The following is a 20,899-nucleotide window of genomic DNA, read 5'->3' on the forward strand; positions in this document are numbered from 1 at the left end:
GGTGCTATGTTTTATATGCGGTAGATGTGGTCGCCCACTATTCTCTCGTGTAATATAGGGTACTCGTAGTGCTACCTTCAAGTGACTCAAAGCTGAGTGAAATTAAATGGCTTCTTGCACCCCAGAAAACCATTTACTTCGCTGGGTGGTAACCTTATAATTAAAGAAGACCTTGTAGTCTAGTGGGTTATGATGCATAAATCGGATGTTGCCTATGAATCAGTCACTCTCTAAGGTTTTTCGAAGGCGAGGTGTCTCACTTTCACAGGCTTCAGCGAATCTATTACTTTTGTCCTGGTTTATCTTACACTTCTGAAATTATGAGGCCGAAAACATGGCAAAACTTGTGTGTTTGAAGGGACAATGTCGTAGTAGTAATATCTGCACCCCCAAGCTCATATGAATGTGAACTCGGTGTACTGCAGGATTAAGATGACCCTTTTTACTTAGTCCACCATCCTACTTTCCAGGGGCAGGAAAGGGATTTTGGTACGCTTGTATGACTAGGCATCTCCACCGCTCGGTCATATATGTGATACCAAGGTACAGTGGGTGATATCGCAAGAAGGCGCCCCTCTGCAGTACCGGACAATGTCGCAGACGCGAAAAAGATAACATCCACCAACAACCAGTGTACCGCGTGCAACCCTACTGTAGAAACAACGAAGACACCTAAACCTATCCTAACCTAACTTAGCCTAGCCTTAACCTACTTCAACGTAAAGTTATTTATAAAACTAGGTCCTCGGCGAACTCCGTAAAGAACTGCCTACCTACTTACCACAATCCATTTTCAATATCGCAAATGAACCAAACTAAAATACTGCAAAATATACGGCAAAATGTTTTTTCTTCACTGGCGTCCTTCAGCAGCGACAATATTATGCCATACCATATAATAATAATAACAATGATAATAATAATAATAATTGCTCTCAGAAAATTATCAACTTCATATTTACCCAAGGTGAATTTGAAGCTTGTAACACATCAAAACTTAAAACCACCATTTGTACTATAACAATCCCCCAAATTACTATCACAGCCACCACTACCATCATACTTTCTGCCTGCATCATCCACAAGCATGTCAAGGATATTCTAAAGCTTGTGACTAATGTTACTGCAACTATCACGAAATCATCGCTTACTATGCTTTTTACCCTAAGCAGGACTAGATTTTTGTTCCTTTGCGGCTTGATTTAAAATAGCTCAGTGGAAGAAAATGATGGTGTGATGGTTCAACATCCTTTCCTTAGCACTTTGCGACTAGCATAATGCTCTAGTGTTGATATACTGTACTCGTGATGTTACAGCTCTGCAGTCATGATTTTGAGATGACAATTTTAGGCCAGGTTAGCTTAAGAATGAATACAGGCTACAACAGTTACCATCATACTGCCGTAACTATATCATAATAGCCTTCTACCAATACCATAATACTTACCAATAGCATTAGCCACCACCAGGTAGCGTTATTTCTACCTCTTCAACGAGACACATCAACACTCCACCACTGGCCAGGTGTCACTGTTTATCTCAGTATTGCTGTTTAGGATATAGCTTACTCTTGTAATAACACGTTAATAAGCTTTATTTTCGTATTTCCCATGAGTAGCAGCCATTAACAATGTATCAGAAGAATTGATTATTTTTTTAAATCGTTACTCTTTTGTTCTGAACTGAATGATAAAGAAAAAATTAGTTTAAAATAGTTGTTTTCTATGGCGAGCATTGGCAACAATATGTTTCAAGCGCTCCCTTTTAGGTGATCCTCGTCACGGTACTGTTTTTGTCAAGGGTTGTTCATATCCACATTTTAACATTATTTTGAACGCTACTGTTGCCATATCAATCGAAAGGAATATACACCTTCCTCATATATTAAAGCTAGGTTATAGGGGAGAAATTATTATAACTCAACACACTATACGTCCTTTAGAGCATGAAAATACTCTGTTGCGTCACATCAAGCTACAAAATTTGCCTGTGTAAAAGCCGCTACATTTGATAAGCTCATAAGACCTACCATCATGGAACAGGACACGAGAAAAAGGTATTAGTTCCTGTTTTCTGTACAAAGATAAACTGCATAATGAAAGAAGCTATCATAGCCTATGTACACCAAATATATCTGAGATAAGTATGACCCTGTATGAATTTTCAAATCGCATGGGGATCAAAATAGATTTCTCATAGCATCGAAGAACAATATACTTTTTTATTGTATAATTATACCAGAGAATTCTTCCATCAAGTGTTTACAATGTAACACAGACTATCGTGGGATAGCAGTATGCAGAAAAAAAATAAAATGTGAATTCTCCAAAAAACACCAGCGAGGAACATAGGCAGTTTATAGCCTTGTATGCGAATCTTCTGAATTGTTTGCCTTATCACAAAACATACTAAAAAGAAAAATAAATCGCCAATTACCGAATGTTTTTGTAATCTTTTCGTACAAAAATCTCGTAAATTGTCAGAAACATTAAGCTATTATTATGTTACTAATACATGATTTTTTTTTACATAGAACAAAACTATTACACAGATAATACTGTCAATAATATCCTATTAAGCATCGTCTTTGTTAAGTAAAAAATGCCTATGACTAATACCTACAGTACACACTAGTGCCCAAAATGACATTTTCTGATGAAAAAAAAAATATAAATAAACAAAAGTGCTGTTTGTACTCTTTTAACTACTAACATTGCACATAATACTCGTATCTTTAGAACAGTAGCATTATTTGTAATATGAAGACTAATTTTCCATACTACATGATATTAAGGATATCTTGTAGCTAGCGTTTCTTGAGCATATTTTATTAGTCATCAAGCTGCGGTTTGCATCTTCATGTAATATTCAGGCATTTTTTTCTTTTAATGCAAGGAAGAAGGAAATAAAGGCCAGGGGCCTGCAAATTGTTCCCTCTAAGAAAAACAAAAACGAGATAACAGAGAGCCAAATTCAAGATCAGTACATGTCTGTTAATACGCAGTTTGTAAAACCTACAGTTTATGCTGTTTTAATTTAATTACCTTAAACTGCCCTACAGGTAAAAAAAAAAAATGGTTGAAATACCCTACGCGTTGGTCACATACCTTACGGTTGGCAACACTGGTACTCTTCATTACATTTTCACGTCTTGTTACTGTTTACAGTTGCATTATAATGCGTATGTTCTCACGATATTCATAACCATGCAGTTTTATATTTTTATATTAATCGTAAGGTAACTAAGACATTTTAATTTTTATATCAACCACTGACTATATAATATCATACCAATAATAGCTTCTGAATGAGGTGTTTATATGTTCATACGAGTAAATGTTTCTATTGTAGGACACGAGTTGACTGAAAGAGCAGATTAATTAACCCAGTGTGTTGTGAAGGTACAGATTAGTAATAAAACTTTTTGTGTAGAAGGTAGTATAGTATGGAGGCGGACAATGAACTAGCGGGGACGGAGGCTGTGAGTGAGGCTGTTAGTGAAAGTGATTGTAATATACAGTGGTTGATGCTTAACAGTGAATGCAAAGTTACTAGTTGAGAGGGGCAACGTGTGTGTGTGTGTGTGTGTGTGTGGCTGGTGAACTGCAAGGAATGTTGATATCAGCACACGAGAATCAAGTTTTTGCATTTTATCCGCATTATGAAAACACGAGTTGGTTACAGTATTTCCAAAACCTGTCTGGTCATGTATAATTATATTGTCTGTTTGTGCTCACTCCCGGATTACACTCTGGCTTTCAATCCCTTTATATATTATCCACCTTTACTATGACGATTAAACAACCACAGTAACTCCACGGCTACCCACAATCACAACTCTGGTTTTATTTATTTATTTGTTCATTTATATTTATCTGTTTATTTATCTTGCTGCCATATGCGTCATTTACAAACCAAACTATCTAACCGCACAGTACAGTCGCGGACAATGGTTTCTTTACCACCTCAACCTCTATCAACTCTCTTAGCCTACCCTTTGAAACACGGTCAGCATTAACAACCACCATCGCCACCCCATAACTACCAAAATTACCAATATCACCACTTTTAACCACCAAAACTACCACCATCACTATTCAGCCACAAAAACTACCACCATCACCACTTTTAACCACCAAAACTACCACCATCACTACTCCCAACCACAAAAGCTACCACCATCACCACTTTTAATAATAAAAAAAAAAAAAAGCTACAACCATATCCCTTCAAAACAACCGCCATCACCACTATCCAGTCATCATCACCACTCTATGCAGCCACTAAAACTACGACCATCACAACTTATCAACCATACCATCATCACTAAACAACCACCAAAACAACCACTGCCACATCTAACAACCACCACAGCCTCTAACAGTAGCAAGCACCAAAAGTACCACCATCACTTTAAACAACCATCATCACTTAACACCTTCTACCACCTTTAGCAACCACCACCATCTCAAACAACCCAATTATCCCCGCAGAACCACAATGACCAACTACAACCGGAGCGCGGACGTCGTAGCGATGGACGTGAACACCTCGGATCCACACATGGTCAGCTTCGGCAAGAAGACTGGATGTTTCATTAGCCGCACGGTCGCTTGGCTCCTGGCGCTGATCTTCGTGAGTGCTGTGGTGGCTACGGGGCTGCTTGTATACTTCTACGCCCCCCATGTTAGGGTATACGAGGCGGCGGGGCATCACCACCATCACGTAGCCGCATCAGTATCCCCCACCATTAGGCAGGAGGAGCATCCGGTGAGTGGCAGTTGTATCCAGCAAGTTAAGATTCAAGGAGCATCCATACGTTATAAGTTACAGCAGCACCCGGTTACTTATCACCACCATCATTATCATCATCACCATCATCATCATCGTTACAGTAGCACCCGTTTACTCATCAGTATCATCATCATCATCATCAACTAAGTCATCGTAAGGTTAAAGTGGCATGCCGGTATGTTATTGTAAAGTTAAACCAGCTCCCGGTAAGTTATTGTAGTTACAGCAATATCCTGTAAGTTATCATAAGACTGTAGCATTTTAAGGGTACAGGACTGCTTGTGTACTTCTAAGTGTGCGGCCACACTTGCTCGAAACATGTGATCGACAAGATGAAACGAAGCACCGGGTTAGAGCCTCTGAAATATCCGAGTCTGAACCTTGGACGGACCTCTGAGCCTCCTTTCCTCCTGTCGATCACATGTTCGAGGGCATGTGTGTCCGGACCTTAAGCCGGCCCCGTGTTAAGGTGTATAGCCACGCCCCACAGAAATGTAACACCCCACCCCCTGCAGTCAGATTTATCAACTTACTGTATTTACCGCCACAGTGGTTATACCCTTTTTACGCTCTCCATCTTGAGGACACTAGAGTCTGAGGTGTGCTATGGAAATGATGTAGAGTCATAGTACAGTCTCATTTTGCCCTTGAGCTAGGTGAAATGAGCTGCGCAAGGACAAAAATTTGGGCCAAGTTGAGATAAAAGAACTGTAATAAAGATGTTGTTAACCCCACATCACCATACCACGGCATTCAGTTAGGCCGATGGGACGGTAACGTTGATGAATCCGGGCCACCGCTTTTACCAAAGTTTGCGACAGACAGTAACATTTATGAATCTGGTTCGGGGGTGTTACGTGTCTTTGGAGCGTGGCTGTACGCGGCGGCAGGGCATCATCATCATCGTTATCATCATCATTATCACAGCTCCCAGCATCAGGCTACAGGAGCATCCCATACACTATAATCATCATCATCACAGCCGCAGTTCCCAATATTAGGCTACAGGAGCACCCCGAATGTTATTGTTGTCACAGTAGCATCCCATCATTAATAATCATCCAATAAGTTATCACGAATATAGAGTACTATCTGTTAAGATAAGATATAGTTACTTTAGCACACACTGAGATAAAATTACATTTGCGTCCACGATGTTATGATAAAGTTACGGCACATTAGCACTTGGTAACTTAAGATAAAACTGCAGTAACACCCAAAAAGTTGATAGTTGCATTAACAACTGGTAATTGAAGAAAGTTACAATAGTGCCTGATAAATCAGACGGAGTTACATCAGCGCCTGCTAAAGTTAGATTAGCACCCAGTATGTTATGATGACCTTACAGTAGTGCCCGATACATTTTATTAGGGCTGCAAGAATACTCGATGTGTATCTGATATATACTAAGCACCGCGTTATTGAAACTGAGATCACAGGTCTGAAAAAGACCTTAGCATTTGATGACAGGTGCAGAAGCATAAGATGGTGATAGAATACTTGAGAGAGAGAGAGAGAGAGAGAGAGAGAGAGAGAGAGAGAGAGAGAGAGAGAATAGATTCATCACATCCTGCTACATACACATTTTCGTTCACCCTTTATGGTTAACAGCGGGTTATGCTAATAAAAATCAAAACACATTTTTCAGGACATCCACAAGTCTATGCCGACCACCACCACAAGCACCACCACAACTACCACCACCACCACAGAAGCCCCTACCACCACAGAAACCCCCACCACAACCACAGAAACCCCCCAGAAGCCCAATGTCAGACTGCCCCGTTCCTTGAAGCCCATGCACTACCTGGTGAAGCTGCAGCCGCTCATCAATGGCAACTTTAGCATCCTCGGGTACGTGGAAGTGGAGATTGAGGTGCTGCACTCCACGTCCAACATCACACTCCACATCGCTGACATCATCACACACAACGACACCATTAAGGTTAGAGTCCCCATACTTCTCATTAAAGGTTTTTGTTGTTTTCCATTTTTCATGCTACGTTATTGGTATGTTGTTACTGTCACGCTTTTTTTTTTATTTCTTTGTCATTTGATATAAGTGTTATTACTGTAAACTTTCGCTGCGGTGGTATTTTGTTGCTAAGTTTATTTTTATGTGATGTACTTACGTGTTGCTATTCTGTTTTTAGATTATCGCCCTGACTTACCATTTTTATGCCAAGTTATCGTTGAAAATCAGAAACAACGCTTTCACATAGGGTTTCAGCCAGTGCCACAACATGTAGGACGGTCGTACTGAGTCCCAGTCAGTGCCACAAGATTTTCTTAATGTAGGTGAATGGCATAGTGACCCCAGCATGTGAGTGTTACAATGAGGGACCCCTTCTGCTTTTTATTTTCCTCCGACGGCTAATATTCCTAAGCTGTGAAGGGCTTGCTATGTTTCTGTACCAATATATGATTCTCTTTGATGCAATGCATCAGGGAGGAAAATGACGTCCATGCTCTAAGTGTGAAGTAGACGGAGTGAAATAATAAGTAGTCTTTTGTCCCCGACTGTACAGTGACCTTGCTTAACTCTTTGTGGCCCCTTGTGACCTTCGCAGCTCATGGAATCGGGGGCTGAGGAAGAGGCCGGGACGGAGAAGGTCATCTTGCGCCACGAGTACGACCACGAGAGGGAGTTCTACATCGCCCACCTGGAGGAGCCGCTGCTGGAGGGGCACAAGTACGTCCTCTCCATGCACTTTACGGGACTCCTCAACGAGAAACTGGACGGCTTCTACAGGTCCACGTATAGGGACAACAAAGGCAATCTCAAGTAAGTGTTAAGGGACATATGAAGCGTCTCAAAGTGCCGTATAATGTTTGAATGAATGAATTATATACCTGCTTTTTTCACAATTAGGGCATAATAATCCAAGTGATGCATAAACTCTGAAGACGAGTAGTACGTCAGAATTCACCAACAGGTTTAACGATAAATCCTCTCTCGGAACATGATTGTACATTATTATTATTATTATTATTATTATTATTATTAAGAGGAGGAGGAGGAATAAGGGACATGGAATGACACTGCACCCACTTTTCCTTTTCCGTGCTACACACACACACACACACACACACACACACACACACACACACACACACACACACACACACACACACACACACACACACACACACACACAATCATAATTACGACAGGACATTAATCTTAAGTTATAATATGTTCACCTTAACTTGGCCCAGACTTTCGTCCTTTTACAGATTATTTCCCATAATCAGATGACAGAAAAAGACAAAGCTTCTTTTCATTCAGAGCACGTCGTTGTGATTAGTATCATATTTCAGTGTTAATTTACTGCTACGGCACATTATTCAAGATAAAAAAGTCAATTTTAGGCCAATGTAAGGTTAAAAAAATATATAGTTTGTGAATGCAGATCCTGGTTTATACGATGATAGTGATTAATTAACCAGCAGTTTAAAAGTTCAAAGGCCCATGCTCTAGGCTACATAGGAGTCTTTGTACTACTTCTTTCTCAGCGAAAAATTTTGTATATAACCTTTACGTGGTGGCACTGGTATAGACGGACGACTTAACTGCTCACCTATCACAAACGTCCCTCAGCAATACCCAAACTCCGGAATGAGACTGTAGAGAGTCAATTTAAGACTGCAGTCCATCGGGTTTTTCTTCCAGATGAACCTACTGCAACAAAACAACTTCATATCCTCTTGTATGCCAATACCTCTAACAACATTGATACTATAATGATATAACTGGCATGCAAGGGAAAGTCAGGGTGTAAAATGCAAATACATCGCCAGGAAGAAAGTGCGACGAAGCCTCCCGTACCGCCTAGAGAACGTCACTAAGATCTGACACCTTTGCAGGTATCTGGCGGCGACACAGTTCCAGGCAACGGACGCACGACGAGCCTTCCCCTGCTTTGACGAACCCGGACTCAAGGCCACGTTTGAAATCCACCTCGCCAGGGAGACCAGCATGACATCTATATCCAACATGCCCATCAATGAAACCGTTCCTGTGTGAGTTAGCTCTCTCTTGGTCGAAACAACTTTAGTAATACATTCCGGCTAGACATCAATGAATTTTACATAGCCGAAAGTGAGTCATAGGAGCCTGAGTGTTAAAACTACCGCCATTAGCCCACTCATGGTCGGGACAACTCTAGTGTTGCCTTCCAGCCCACGCTAGAAGATTTAATTCAACTGGGTGGTGTGTGTGTGTTGTGGGAGCTAAATAGTGCTAGGATGCTTCCATGAGAGTCAGTACATAATATACTAACGTTGTGTTTACATTTATTACTAACACTTCCAGACCTATAAAACTTTTCTTGCTTCAGTATAAGCTCTTGTATAAGGCTGAAATAATGTACTCAAGTCCAACCATTGCATCGAAAAGAATATATATATATAGAGTTTGTAACCTTGTCGCCTCGCAGGTTTTCTCTCATCTGAATATTATCACCTGGATACTTGAGACTGACCATCGCATTTTGATGATCTAACAGCTTCTTTTTTTCTCCTGACCTTACAGTGATGGTCAGGAGGGGTGGGTGTGGGACCGCTACCAGACCACGGTGCCCATGTCCACATACCTCCTTGCCTTCATCGTGTCTGACTTCGAATACGTCAACGCCACCGTCGACGACCGTGTTCTCTTCAGAAGTAAGTGGTTTTAACATAACATCAACTTCTTCCAAAGACGTGATTTTTTTATACTCATGATTTATGTATATGTCACAGGGACGTTTAATATAAGTAATAAAAATCACGTTTGCAGTTATTTTGAGAGAGAGAGAGAGAGAGAGAGAGAGAGAGAGAGAGAGAGAGAATTCACACATGCTGCACTGATTGCCAAGTTTTAGGGAAATAATTACTGAGTTTATATCATTTTCACATTGTCAAGGCTAATCCCGTCCAAAGCAGGTAGGACATAAAAACAAAACAAAAAGTGTAGCATTAATAAAGGCAGTGGGTGAATAATAAATAAAAATGACGTGTGTTTTAATCAGTATGGGCGAGGAAGGAGGCGCTGAAGCAGACTGAGTACGCCAGACAGATCGGTCCGCCCATCCTGAACTACTTCGAGGAGTACTTCAACCAGACTTACCCGCTGCCCAAGCAAGACATGATCGCCTTACCTGACTTCTCTGCCGGGGCCATGGAGAACTGGGGCCTTATTACGTACAGGTGTGTGTGTGTGTGTGTGTGTGTGTGTGTGTGTGTGTGTGTGTGTGTGTGTGTGTGTGTGTCTGTGTCTGTGTGTGTGTGTGTGTGTGTGTGTCTGTGTCTGTGTCTGTGTCTGTGTGTGTGTGTGTGTGTGTGTGTGTGTGTGTGTGTGTGTGTGTGTGTGTGTGTGTGTGTGCGTGTGTGAAAATAAACTAACATTTTCCCCCATAGTGTTCATTGTAATTTTATCACCAATCCCATATTTGTAATTCAGTTTCACAGTTACATGTTCATAAATATACACTGTTGCAGTAGTATTCAAATTGTAGCAGCGAGAGTCCAGCGGGGGCTCAGTTTAAACCACTGCATATGCCTCAGGGAATATATAGTAAGAAAAATTGGCGCGATTATTACTCCCGGGTCTTTGCTTTTAATTCCATCTGTTAGTCAACACTAATAGTGAAAAAATGAAACATACATAAAAGAAAATTTGTGTCCCTAAAACAGTAACTCAAGACGGGTCATTGCTAAATTACAGGGAACTGCAGTATGTTGGTATGTTTATCTTCAAATATAGTTAGAATGCGGCAGCTCAGTGGCCACTCATGATCTAATTTGTGGCTGTGTGGAGGTGCGATTGGTAAAGCCTTCAGGTCGGAACGTATTGTGGCTTATGTGCTATGGTTGAGTTCAAGAGGTGGATAGAGTTTTTTTTTTTTCTATGATGTAAACGCTGTCAGGAGCACAGGTTAGTCGCCTAGTCTTAAATGTTCTGGACTAACGGTATGCTAGCCCAGAGCCCCTAGTCTCCTAATGGGACAAAATGAGATAGGCCAGCTGCCATTTCTACGTAACATTTTTGCATTTCACACTTTCATTTGACCGTCAGAGAGACTGCACTGCTGTACGACCCCCTGGTGTCTGCGCCCCGGAATAAGAAGTACGTGGCCAAGGTGGTGGCGCACGAATTGGCCCATCAGTGGTTCGGCAACCTGGTGACGCCTCGCTGGTGGACCGACCTGTGGCTCAACGAGGGATTTGCTTCCTACGTCGAGAACATTGGAATGGATATCGTAAGTTACAGTCACTCGCTTTTCTCTTACCAGTGGCATAGACATGTTAAGAGAGAGAGAGAGAGAGAGAGAGGGGGGGGGGAGGTATTAAAGTGAGCTTCTTGGCGGTGAAGTATTAAACACAAGTCATAGGTATACTGACATTTTGCTGAAATTGCTAAGAACATCAGTAGCGTCCTAAACCGGCATGTACTTCTTTAATTTTGGGAGGGGATATTTGTATTTCCCACGTTACTACACCTGCCAATCGCCCTCTGTACGCAGGAAACACGTAGTTGGGCACTATTCTTCCTTCCCCAGCAGCACGGGTTAAGCTAACTGTAACAAAAATATAATCCACTATACTCTTTTTACTCTAAGTTGGGCTAAAACTGCTAACTCTCCATCTTGCATGCCTGCTTGTTACAGTAGCTTAACACTAGAATTTGATACTAGTCACGAAGAAGGGGCATGGAAACAGTGTTGTGCCTTAGTACTGTCTTTATTCTGCCAGTGAGCTCCATGAAATAAGTTACAAAAGGACGAAAATCTAGGCCAATGTTAACGTGAAAGAAAAGTAGTCGTACTTTGTAAACATGACAGGCTTTGATCCCTGGAAGCAATGAATCCCAGATGGTGTAATACTGTCATATTTTAACGTAAAGAAAATATGACACAACCATGCCAACTCTATGGGCGCAGGTGGAGCCATCGTGGAAGGTGATGGAACAGTTCGTGTTGGACTTCGTGCAGAGGGTGTTTAGTGATGACTGCCTCGAAACCTCACACAAGATCAGCATCCCAGTTGGCCATCCCAGCGAAATATGGCAGATATTCGATCGCATCTCTTACGAGAAAGGTAACTATTTCAAATCAACTATGGAAATGAAATATACTGACACAGTTATTGTAAAACAACTATGGAAATGAAATATGCTGACACAATTATCTTAAATTAACTATGGAAATTAAATATACTGGCACAAAATTCCTTGCTTTGCTGTTTACTGAGTGTCTTAATTTTTTTCAAAACTAAAATGGTATATACAGATAATCCCCATAATTTTCCTTTTACTCCATTCACAGGCGCGTCAATCATCCGCATGATGAACCACTTCCTGACAGAGGATGTCTTCAGGAGCGGCCTCAGTGATTACCTGGAGGGCCTGTAAGTTCCATTCGTTTCCTTCTTGTACCTGTTCATCCAGTAATCTAATTGGGGACCTGGATATAACATCAGAGGACCTGTAAGGTTAATTTTTGTTTCCGTTCACCCAACAGTACAATTAGGAACCTGGGTATAACATCGACCGTTACGGGTTGTATTCTTTACCATACCAGCCTCTGTTACCTGCTTCCCCGTCATCAGTACTCATCCTGTGGCACAAGGGGGTACCCGTAGACAGCATCGAGCATTGCAGGTTGTGTTCTAGGGGAACACTCGGACTTAACAGAAATTGATTGGCTGCCGTATTGTCCCTTGTGTAGTTAAAAGGCATTGGTCAATGTATGCTGCCTTTGTACTGATCGTCAAGGCGTCTGAAACTAAAACAAAAATTACTTACCACACACTTGACTTAACATCTTCCTTTAATCGTACTTATCATATATCTTTCATAGCCAGAGTTAAACTTACACAAATACCGACGCAAAATTTGAACGATGAAGTGCATTATGCTTTCCTGAATATAACGTATGATAATAACCGAAATGATTATCGCCTTCTCCATTCTCACACTGCATAGTAAAGCAAGTCTCCTCCCATCACTCGTCCCTCGCCTCCCCCCACCATCATCATACACACACACCCTTCCCTTCCCCTCTGACAAAAACACTGCTTGTCCATCTGCGTCATTATGTCCAGTTACGTGATCGCGAGAAATTTTGTCAGTCTTGTGTGGGAATAGTTTTGTGTTGTACTCGCTCCATGGGGTTGTCTTTGTCAGTAAGGTCGTCAGTCGTTATTAGGGTCAAAATTTTCACATGCAAATTCCACAGTAGTCGCTGCATTACCTGTAGAGTACACCCGACATATGTGCAATAAATTCTCGGTATAAGATGACGTTTTTGTTCTCATAGACTATTAATGTACAACAGAAGTAGGAGGGCGAGGAGAGGAGGGCGTTTTACACCACGCATTCCGTTCTTTGATGGACATAGGCCTTACATAGAGAACTATTGTTTGGGAGTTTAACATTTTGCTACCGCTCCTTCCTGTCGTGAACTATTGGCAGGTGGGTGGGATCGGATACTCGACTCTTTGGGCAACAGCGTGCACTTTAACCCGGTTTGCCACAGCGGCTACTGAAGTTTCCTCCGCTAAATAGGTGGTAGGTTAGAGATGCCTTGAAAGGCATCTAGCAGGCACATTTGGGGTTGCACAGGTAAGGAAAAAAAGGTATAATTTATTTTTTTTATACATGTTTATCATTACCACTACTATCTCTTCTACTACCACCATTAACCCTTTCACTGCTACTGGTGTAACTTGGTATTTTGTTTAGGCCAGCATTCAAGGCTTCAGATGTATCTCGTGCCACCGTGCTTTTAGTTGGTGCACCTAGTATTATTATTATTATTATTTTTTTTTTTTTTTTTGGCTAATACCACGCAATTATGTTCCGTAGGGAGAAATTCTAGCAGTCAAAACCTTGTCGAGAGAAATCTTAGCAGAGAAAGTCTTAAGTAACTTGAATGAAGTAATAATTCACTTCCCTCCTTCAGAAAATACCAGAACGCTGAGCAGGACGACCTGTGGGAGTACCTGACGGCTGCTGGGCACAGGGCATCGGTGCTGCCCGCCAACCTCACAGTCAAGACCATCATGGACAGCTGGACGCTGCAGATGGGCTACCCCGTCATCACCGTCAACAGGAGCGATGATGGCGCTACAGCTACTGTGCACCAGGTCAGCAGCAGATGTTCCAACCTCGTATACCATGTTTAGAATACTCCCTCTCATATGACACTTGGTGTGACCTTGTGACTGTATTGTAGTCTGCAAAAGCGTCTGAAGATGTAACGTTGTGTCCCACTAGTTTTGTCCAGTATCACTCTAACTAAAACCTGTTTCTACCGAACTGTGTCGCATTAATTATAATTCTGTAATCACAGTTGTTGTCTGGAAGCACTGTCTGTAGCTATCACATTGTGTCTCACTACTTGCATCCTTTATGCCTGTAAATATGATCGTGGTTATGGTACACAAACACCGTCGTAACTGACATGTCTCATTATCATACTAACAATGATCACTACTGTGGTCAGAGAGCACAGCTTACAAATGGAATATTTTGTTTCACTAAATACTCTATGTCCAGTACGAGACTAACTGTAATCATTGCTGTGATCAGGAGCGGTTCCTGATGGTGCGCCAAGAGAACTCTACAGACACGCACGACTACAGGTGGTGGGTGCCACTGACCTACACCACCCAGGCCGAACCAGATTTTAGTCAAACACAACCAAAGGTCTGGATGAGAGACTCGCAAGACCAAATTACCATCACGGACCTGCCCAGCAACGACCAGTGGGTCATTTTCAACCTCCAGCAGACGGGTTACTACAGAGTCAACTATGATGTACACAACTGGCAGCTGCTCACATCACAGCTCCTCCAGAACCACACTGCTATCGCAACCATCAACAGAGCTCAGATAATCGACGATGCCATGGACCTCGCCAGAGCCGGTACTTATCCTACCATGTATTTCCTTGTATCTGCATCATGAAACACTGGAGTTATATGTGGTTATTTTCTTCTTTTCCTGCTTTCAGATAATTTTGATTAAAGCCTTCACCGCACCCATGCCATTATTCCTACAACATACATCTTCACTGGGTATAATAACCCAGCCCTCACCCATCATTATCTCAGCCCGTCCCATCTACTTTCCTCTTACTACACCCTTTATTTTTCGCTCTTCAGCACGACTTGAAAGAAAAATCTCTTTCCCACAATGCCCGACTTCTCAGGGTGTGATAGAGTATAGATGTATAGGTTTAGGTTACATGAGGTTTATGTTGTAGTTAACTCCTTAAACCCTGGGACGTCTTTTTTATGTTTCTTGCTTGCATGACTCAGGTCAGTTGAGTTACGAGGTGGCGCTGGCCGTGTACGAGTACCTGGGCATGGAGAAGGATTATGTCCCCTGGAAGTCTGCAGTCAACAACCTGGGATACCTTAAGAACATGCTGTTTCGCTCTGGGGGCTATGGGGCGCTTAAGGTCAGTCTGGAAGCAGTAGAGGGAACACGTGTAGCCTTTTACTGTTTATAGTTGGTGCACTGGAATACTTTACTTAGACTTATAGTATCAAATGTGAAAAGAAACATATTGAAACAGTATTCATAAAAAAAAAAAATGTATTAATTTATATTACTGTTCCACCTCTCTCCAGAAATATATCCGTGACCTGGTGGTGCCCTTGTACGAATCCGTAGGGTTCAAGGACCGGCTGGACGACCCCCTGCTGGAGCACTACCTGAGGGAGATCGCCATCTCCTGGGCCTGCAGTATGGGCCATAAGGAATGTATAGACAACGCTCTTGGCCTCTTCAGGGAGTGGATGATGAACCCGGAGAATGACACGTGAGTTGAGTGTACCTTCTCTTCATTGTAAGTCAAGTAATATTATCCTGAGGTAGCAATAATTTACTGTTATAATTTTCATTATGAGTCCCACGGACATACCTTCCATTATGAGTCAATTAAAATAATCTAGAGGTAACAAGAATACATGTCCTACTTTAATAACCATGATTATGATAACTACGAGCATTCCTTCTACATTAATCACCCTTCTTTGCCCCCAAGCATCATCTCCCCAAACTTACTGCCGGGCACACTTCTTCCCTTTTTAGTATCCCTCTGTTCTAAGACATCCGCTTCCTCTCCGTCAGCATCATCTCACCGAATCTAAAGTCAACCGTATACTGCCGAGCATTGGCTGCGGGTGGGGAGGAGGAATGGACCTTCGCCTGGCATCAATACCTCAAGAGTAACGTGGCTGCTGAGAAGTCCAAACTACTCAGCGCCATGGGATGCACTAAGAAGCTGTGGCTATTGTCCAGGTGGGCTGTGGGTGTGGGTGTAGGTGGGTGGGTGGGCGTAGATGTGGGTGGGTGTGTAGGTGTGAGTGTGGATGTGCATGGGTGGGTGAGTAGGTATGAATGTGGATGTGGGTGGGTGGGTGAGTAGGTGTGAGTGTGGATGTGAATGGTTGGGTGGGTGGATGTGGGCGAATGTGGGTGCGAGTGGGCTTGAGTGTGGATGGACATGTGTGAGTGGAGGAAAAGTACATGTTGTGAGTGAGAGAGTAAGTGAGGGAGTGAGGGATGGTGCGGACTGGTAGAGCATGAAAGAACTAACGCACATTATTTTAACAGAAACTTGACGCTAATATGTCACCAAAAATCGCATTGCAAAGCCGATATTTTCCAGGTACGGGATAGTAAATCAGATCCTGCCCCTCCACAGGTACCTGGAGATGGCGTTTGACTCCTCCAGCGGCATTCGTAAGCAGGACACGACTCGAGTCTTCAGTGCAGTGGCCTACAACAGTGTGGGACGACCCCTGGCATGGACCTTCCTCCGAGACCGATGGGACCATATCTACGAGTTGTAAGTTTTGAAACTGAGGAATTCGACTCTTGCTGTGTGTTGTTAGAAATATTAGAAGTCAGTTACTGTAAGAATTTGTGAAAGTGAGAGAAGGACAAAGACAGATTCTGTGGAAGTGTGGGAGATGGTGAAAGTAAGGGAAGATGAAAGTGAGAAATGCTGAAGATAAGAAGTGAAACTAAGATATCGAAATTGATTGTTTCCTTCTCCTCTTCCCCGTAGCTTCGATCGCAAGGCCAAGAGTTACATCATCCAGGCAGCCACATACAGCTTCAACACCAAGCAGCAACTTCAAGAGGTACGGCCATCTTATTTTTTTTTTTTTTTCTTCCTCATCTTTCATTCACACATATCCAACTCCCTACACCCTTCCCATCCCTCCACTCCCACTCAATCCCCTCTGATTCATTGCGTTGTGCATCCTCCCACTCATTCAGCCGTTTATACTCGTTCTTCTACTCCCTGTCATTTACCTTTGGCTCGTTTAGTTGTGTGTTATCCCACTCATTCATCCACTTTCATTTCTCCTTCCTCTCCCACTCATTCACCGACTTTCACTCATCTTTCCTCTCCAGCTCATACATCCCTTCACTCTCACCATCTTCCATCACCCTACCCACCCCTCTACTCCCACTTATTTCCCATTGCCCCACTCCACGATGTATCACCTCACATATCCACCCACGTTTTCTCATCCTTCCATTCCCACTCCTTCCCTCCCACCCGGGACTGGAGATGCACAAAATAAGGCCTGAATGCTAGAGAATGAATTTGAACTGAATTAATGAATACTTTAACAACGAAAATACCGTAGTTACGACCTCAACGCAGAGAGTGAAGTCAATCCGTCTGTTTCCCCATTACCCCCTCCCACTTCCCTCTCAACCCCAAACTCACCCCACTTACCTTCCCCCTCGCCCCTTCGCTCCTTCGTAGTTCCACGCCGTCTCATACTCACCCCACTCACTCTCCCACTTGCTCCCTCACTTCCTCCCACTCCTCTCAGCCTCTTGCTCACCCCTCACCTTCCCACACACTCCTGTCACCCTGCCACTCCTCCACTCACCCCTCTCACCATCTCCCATTCCCCCACTCACCCCACTCACTCCTGTCGCTTCTTCACAGGTGATAGACTTCAAGAAGGCGCGAGGGAGTGAGTTAGCAGCAGCGTCGAGGAAGGTGGAACAGGTCATCGAGACAACCCGTAACAACATTGCTTGGATGGAAGAGAACTACCATATCATCGTGAACTGGCTGGAGAACAAGGGATATTCTAGTAAAGTTAAGAGCTTCTGGGTGGAGGAGACTGAGGAGCAGGGAGAGGCTGAGGCAGAGACAGAAGAACCTATACAGTGAGAGGAGGGAGGAGATGTTGGTTAGAGAGAGGAAAGATAAGACTGTCAAGAAGGTCATTTATAGGGAGAACAAAAATAAGAATGGCTAAACAGATGATACATAAACCAATAAGGACAGTTGTTGGAGGAAGAAAAACGAATTTGCTAATAAAGAAAAGAAGGACAATATTAGCAATTACAAGGAGAGGAAAGGTGTTAAGAAACTGGTTAGAGAAAGGAAAAGTTAAAGGAAAAGAAGGGCAGTGAAGAGAAGGAAAACTAAAGGAAAATATAGAGAGGAGAAGGGGAAGGACATGAGTAACTTGTGTGTTAGAGAAGGAAAGGAAGAAAGAGAAATTGATGGACGAGAACGAGGTGCAGCGAGAGGGAGAGGCAGAGGGAGGGAACGGAGGTCAAAGAAGAGAGAGAAGAGGAGGATGAGCAAGGCTATAAAACGAGGAAGAGGGATAGGGAGAGGGGAACAAGGGATAAAATAGGAAGTACAATGAGGAAGTAGAGAAAAACAGAAAGAGGAATGGAAGACAAGAGGGAGAGAGAGATGATGATTAAAATTAAAGGAAAGGAAGATATTTATTTAAAAATCGGTAATTTTTACGGACAAACATTTTTACCTACGAAATTATGTCGGAAAGAAGAGGTACTTTATTTTATACTTGCAATATTATTTTTATAGGAACACATGTAACTGTATAGGGAACTTGTACATTAGCTCCATTTTACTTTTTAGTACAACATCTATTACCTTCAAAATACATAGTTTTGTGTGTTGTGATACTTCAGGTTGTACTGTACTCAAGAAACGTGCTTTAGTTTAGAGTGTATGTACTTTTCTTAGATGTCTGCCTGTATGTATGTATATATGTATCTCCATGTGTGTGCATCTGTATAAAAACTGGGCTTTTGCTGCTCAAAAGACAGTCATGTAGCCAGAGTAGAAACAAAAAAATAATAATAATAATAATAAAAACCATGTGTATATAGACTGGTAAATTGTTGACTCTTCATATCATAAAACATTTCCTTTCGTACACGCGAGTTTTATTCTCCACTGTGCTCATCTTGTCAGTAATACAGGGTGGTCCGTAAACAGCCCTCCTCAAGAAACTCGTGTGATGTGTGACGGGGGCGGTTCAGCCTGCTGGTGTGGACGTGGATTTGAAAAGGAGTAGGAAATGAATAAATGATGCAGCAAAATATGGTCTGTTTATGAACTATCAACTCATTTAATACAAATAAATGGGCAGCTGCACGAACATTTTGTATGGGCCAATCAGCTGTTTTCAGACACAGAGAGTGGGTGTGGCTTCTAGGCCTTATTAGCGTAAAATCAGTATAGAATTCCTATGTATTATTTTGCATTAGTAGGTAAAAAAAAAAAAAATATGGTCATGCATACTTGTGTTGTCCAGTATCCCTAGCGGGTCCCACTCTGCCTAAAGCATTATCTGCTTGGAGGTCTACCACAGCTGAAAAAAAAAAAAAAAAAACGCCCCGTGGGAGTCCCAGCAGGCCTAAAACCCAATCTCGGAGGATTTTTTTTTTTTTTTTTTTCGTGATTTTACGCCATGTACTACCCAGTTGGCAAAGGCGTTTTCCCTATGCAGAACACTTTTATTTGAGTGAGTAGCACTGTGCGACCGTATGCCCTTCCTGACATCATCCAATGGTCCTCGGGTGAGCTCGAACGCTGGACCCCTTGGTTAATACCGTGTGCTCTAATCCCCTGAGTCACGGCGGCTACCACGGTGCATAATTTCGCTTATGTAGGTAAAAACCTTTTGTGCATACCGGCGTTAACTGGAACCCCTCCCTCCCTCTAGAAGATGCTCTCGAGGGGCCCATCCTGACTAAAACCTGGTGCTGGTGGAGAAATACCATGCCTCGCCCACTCTGAGAAGTGGGAAAAAACTGTAACAGCCTGTTCCACATTACCCTTTATGAAGTGCATGGACCCGAGGATCGGCTACCATTATCCACAAAACGTGAGGTTAGGTAGCCGGTCTACGCCACTAGCGCATTTTTTTTTTCTTTTACTCTGGACATAGAGCAGACACTCAGTTTTCTGAATCCCAGCAGTCTATCTACGTGTCTCACAATTTCACATGGCACGTTTCGGAGCTACTACCTTCCTCCCACCATTCAGCGTTGGTTTTGATGGTGCTGCCAGGGATGTTCTTATGACATGTCTGTGGGCCTTGAGCAAGATCTATTAAGACTGTTTTAAAGAAATTCAGATACACAAACTGTTCTCTGTCCCAGCCAATAAATGATCTCGCGTCATTTCGGGCCGCAGCTCACTGCTCAGTTTTTTCAACCACCAGCCCCGTCGCCTTTGGAGATAAAATGTAAGGAAGTAAAAAAATCTGATATCTAACATATTTTTCATTCTGTACTTGCTGTAATCTTTCCACATCAATTTGGCCTAAAACTATCCTCTTTCCATCTTAAATGTTGAGTTGCAACAATAGGTTAACAGTAGAATATGATGTTAGTCATCAAAAAATGCTATGGATGATCTGTAAATTGTGTTCCAACAGATAACTCACCATGCATGTTGTGGGGATGGCTCAGAATGCTGGTGTGAGCGTGGGTGTGGCAATGAGAGTAGGGAGCGAAATACTGATGTAGGTTAGACTTCGATAACGTTGACGCAGCCGTCCCCACAACACATGAGAAATCGCCCGGGGGAATGGATGGGTTTTAAGCGTTGTTACCTGGACCACCCTGTACATCAACAGAACACGTTTATGGAAGGTGATCGACTCTCTCAGGCTCCTAAAGCTCAATGTGCGCTGAGCAAAATCGTCTGGCGTTTGCTGGAATAGAATACTTACTTTGTTCGCACCACGAGAGGGTTAATGGAGACAGTATTATCACTCTTAGGTTCCTGTGGCTCACTCTCAGCCG

General features: G+C 42.6%; 1 protein-coding gene across 1 annotated transcript in view; it reads left to right on the plus strand.

Moving 5' to 3' along the window:
- The window catches only part of LOC145401027 (aminopeptidase N-like), a 39,706-nt gene extending 21,295 nt beyond the window's left edge, over positions 1–18,411 (plus strand). Inside the window, exons 2-18 of the mRNA XM_080273399.1 lie at positions 4,494–4,770; positions 6,443–6,739; positions 7,365–7,579; positions 8,662–8,817; positions 9,329–9,459; positions 9,807–9,984; positions 10,853–11,036; positions 11,718–11,874; positions 12,102–12,183; positions 13,740–13,923; positions 14,369–14,705; positions 15,100–15,242; positions 15,415–15,605; positions 15,917–16,087; positions 16,494–16,637; positions 16,860–16,935; positions 17,763–18,411. Coding sequence (XP_080129525.1) covers positions 4,501–4,770; positions 6,443–6,739; positions 7,365–7,579; positions 8,662–8,817; positions 9,329–9,459; positions 9,807–9,984; positions 10,853–11,036; positions 11,718–11,874; positions 12,102–12,183; positions 13,740–13,923; positions 14,369–14,705; positions 15,100–15,242; positions 15,415–15,605; positions 15,917–16,087; positions 16,494–16,637; positions 16,860–16,935; positions 17,763–17,993 — 3,147 coding nt within the window. The 5' untranslated portion in view covers positions 4,494–4,500 and the 3' untranslated portion in view covers positions 17,994–18,411. The remainder of the gene's footprint in view (positions 1–4,493; positions 4,771–6,442; positions 6,740–7,364; positions 7,580–8,661; positions 8,818–9,328; positions 9,460–9,806; positions 9,985–10,852; positions 11,037–11,717; positions 11,875–12,101; positions 12,184–13,739; positions 13,924–14,368; positions 14,706–15,099; positions 15,243–15,414; positions 15,606–15,916; positions 16,088–16,493; positions 16,638–16,859; positions 16,936–17,762) is intronic.
- The last annotated feature ends 2,488 nt before the right edge of the window (positions 18,412–20,899 follow it).

The sequence above is a fragment of the Coenobita brevimanus genome, chromosome 54 (assembly GCF_032717465.1).
Source record: "Coenobita brevimanus isolate Jiangsu-jjx chromosome 54, ASM3271746v2, whole genome shotgun sequence".
Classification (NCBI taxonomy): domain Eukaryota; kingdom Metazoa; phylum Arthropoda; class Malacostraca; order Decapoda; family Coenobitidae; genus Coenobita; species Coenobita brevimanus.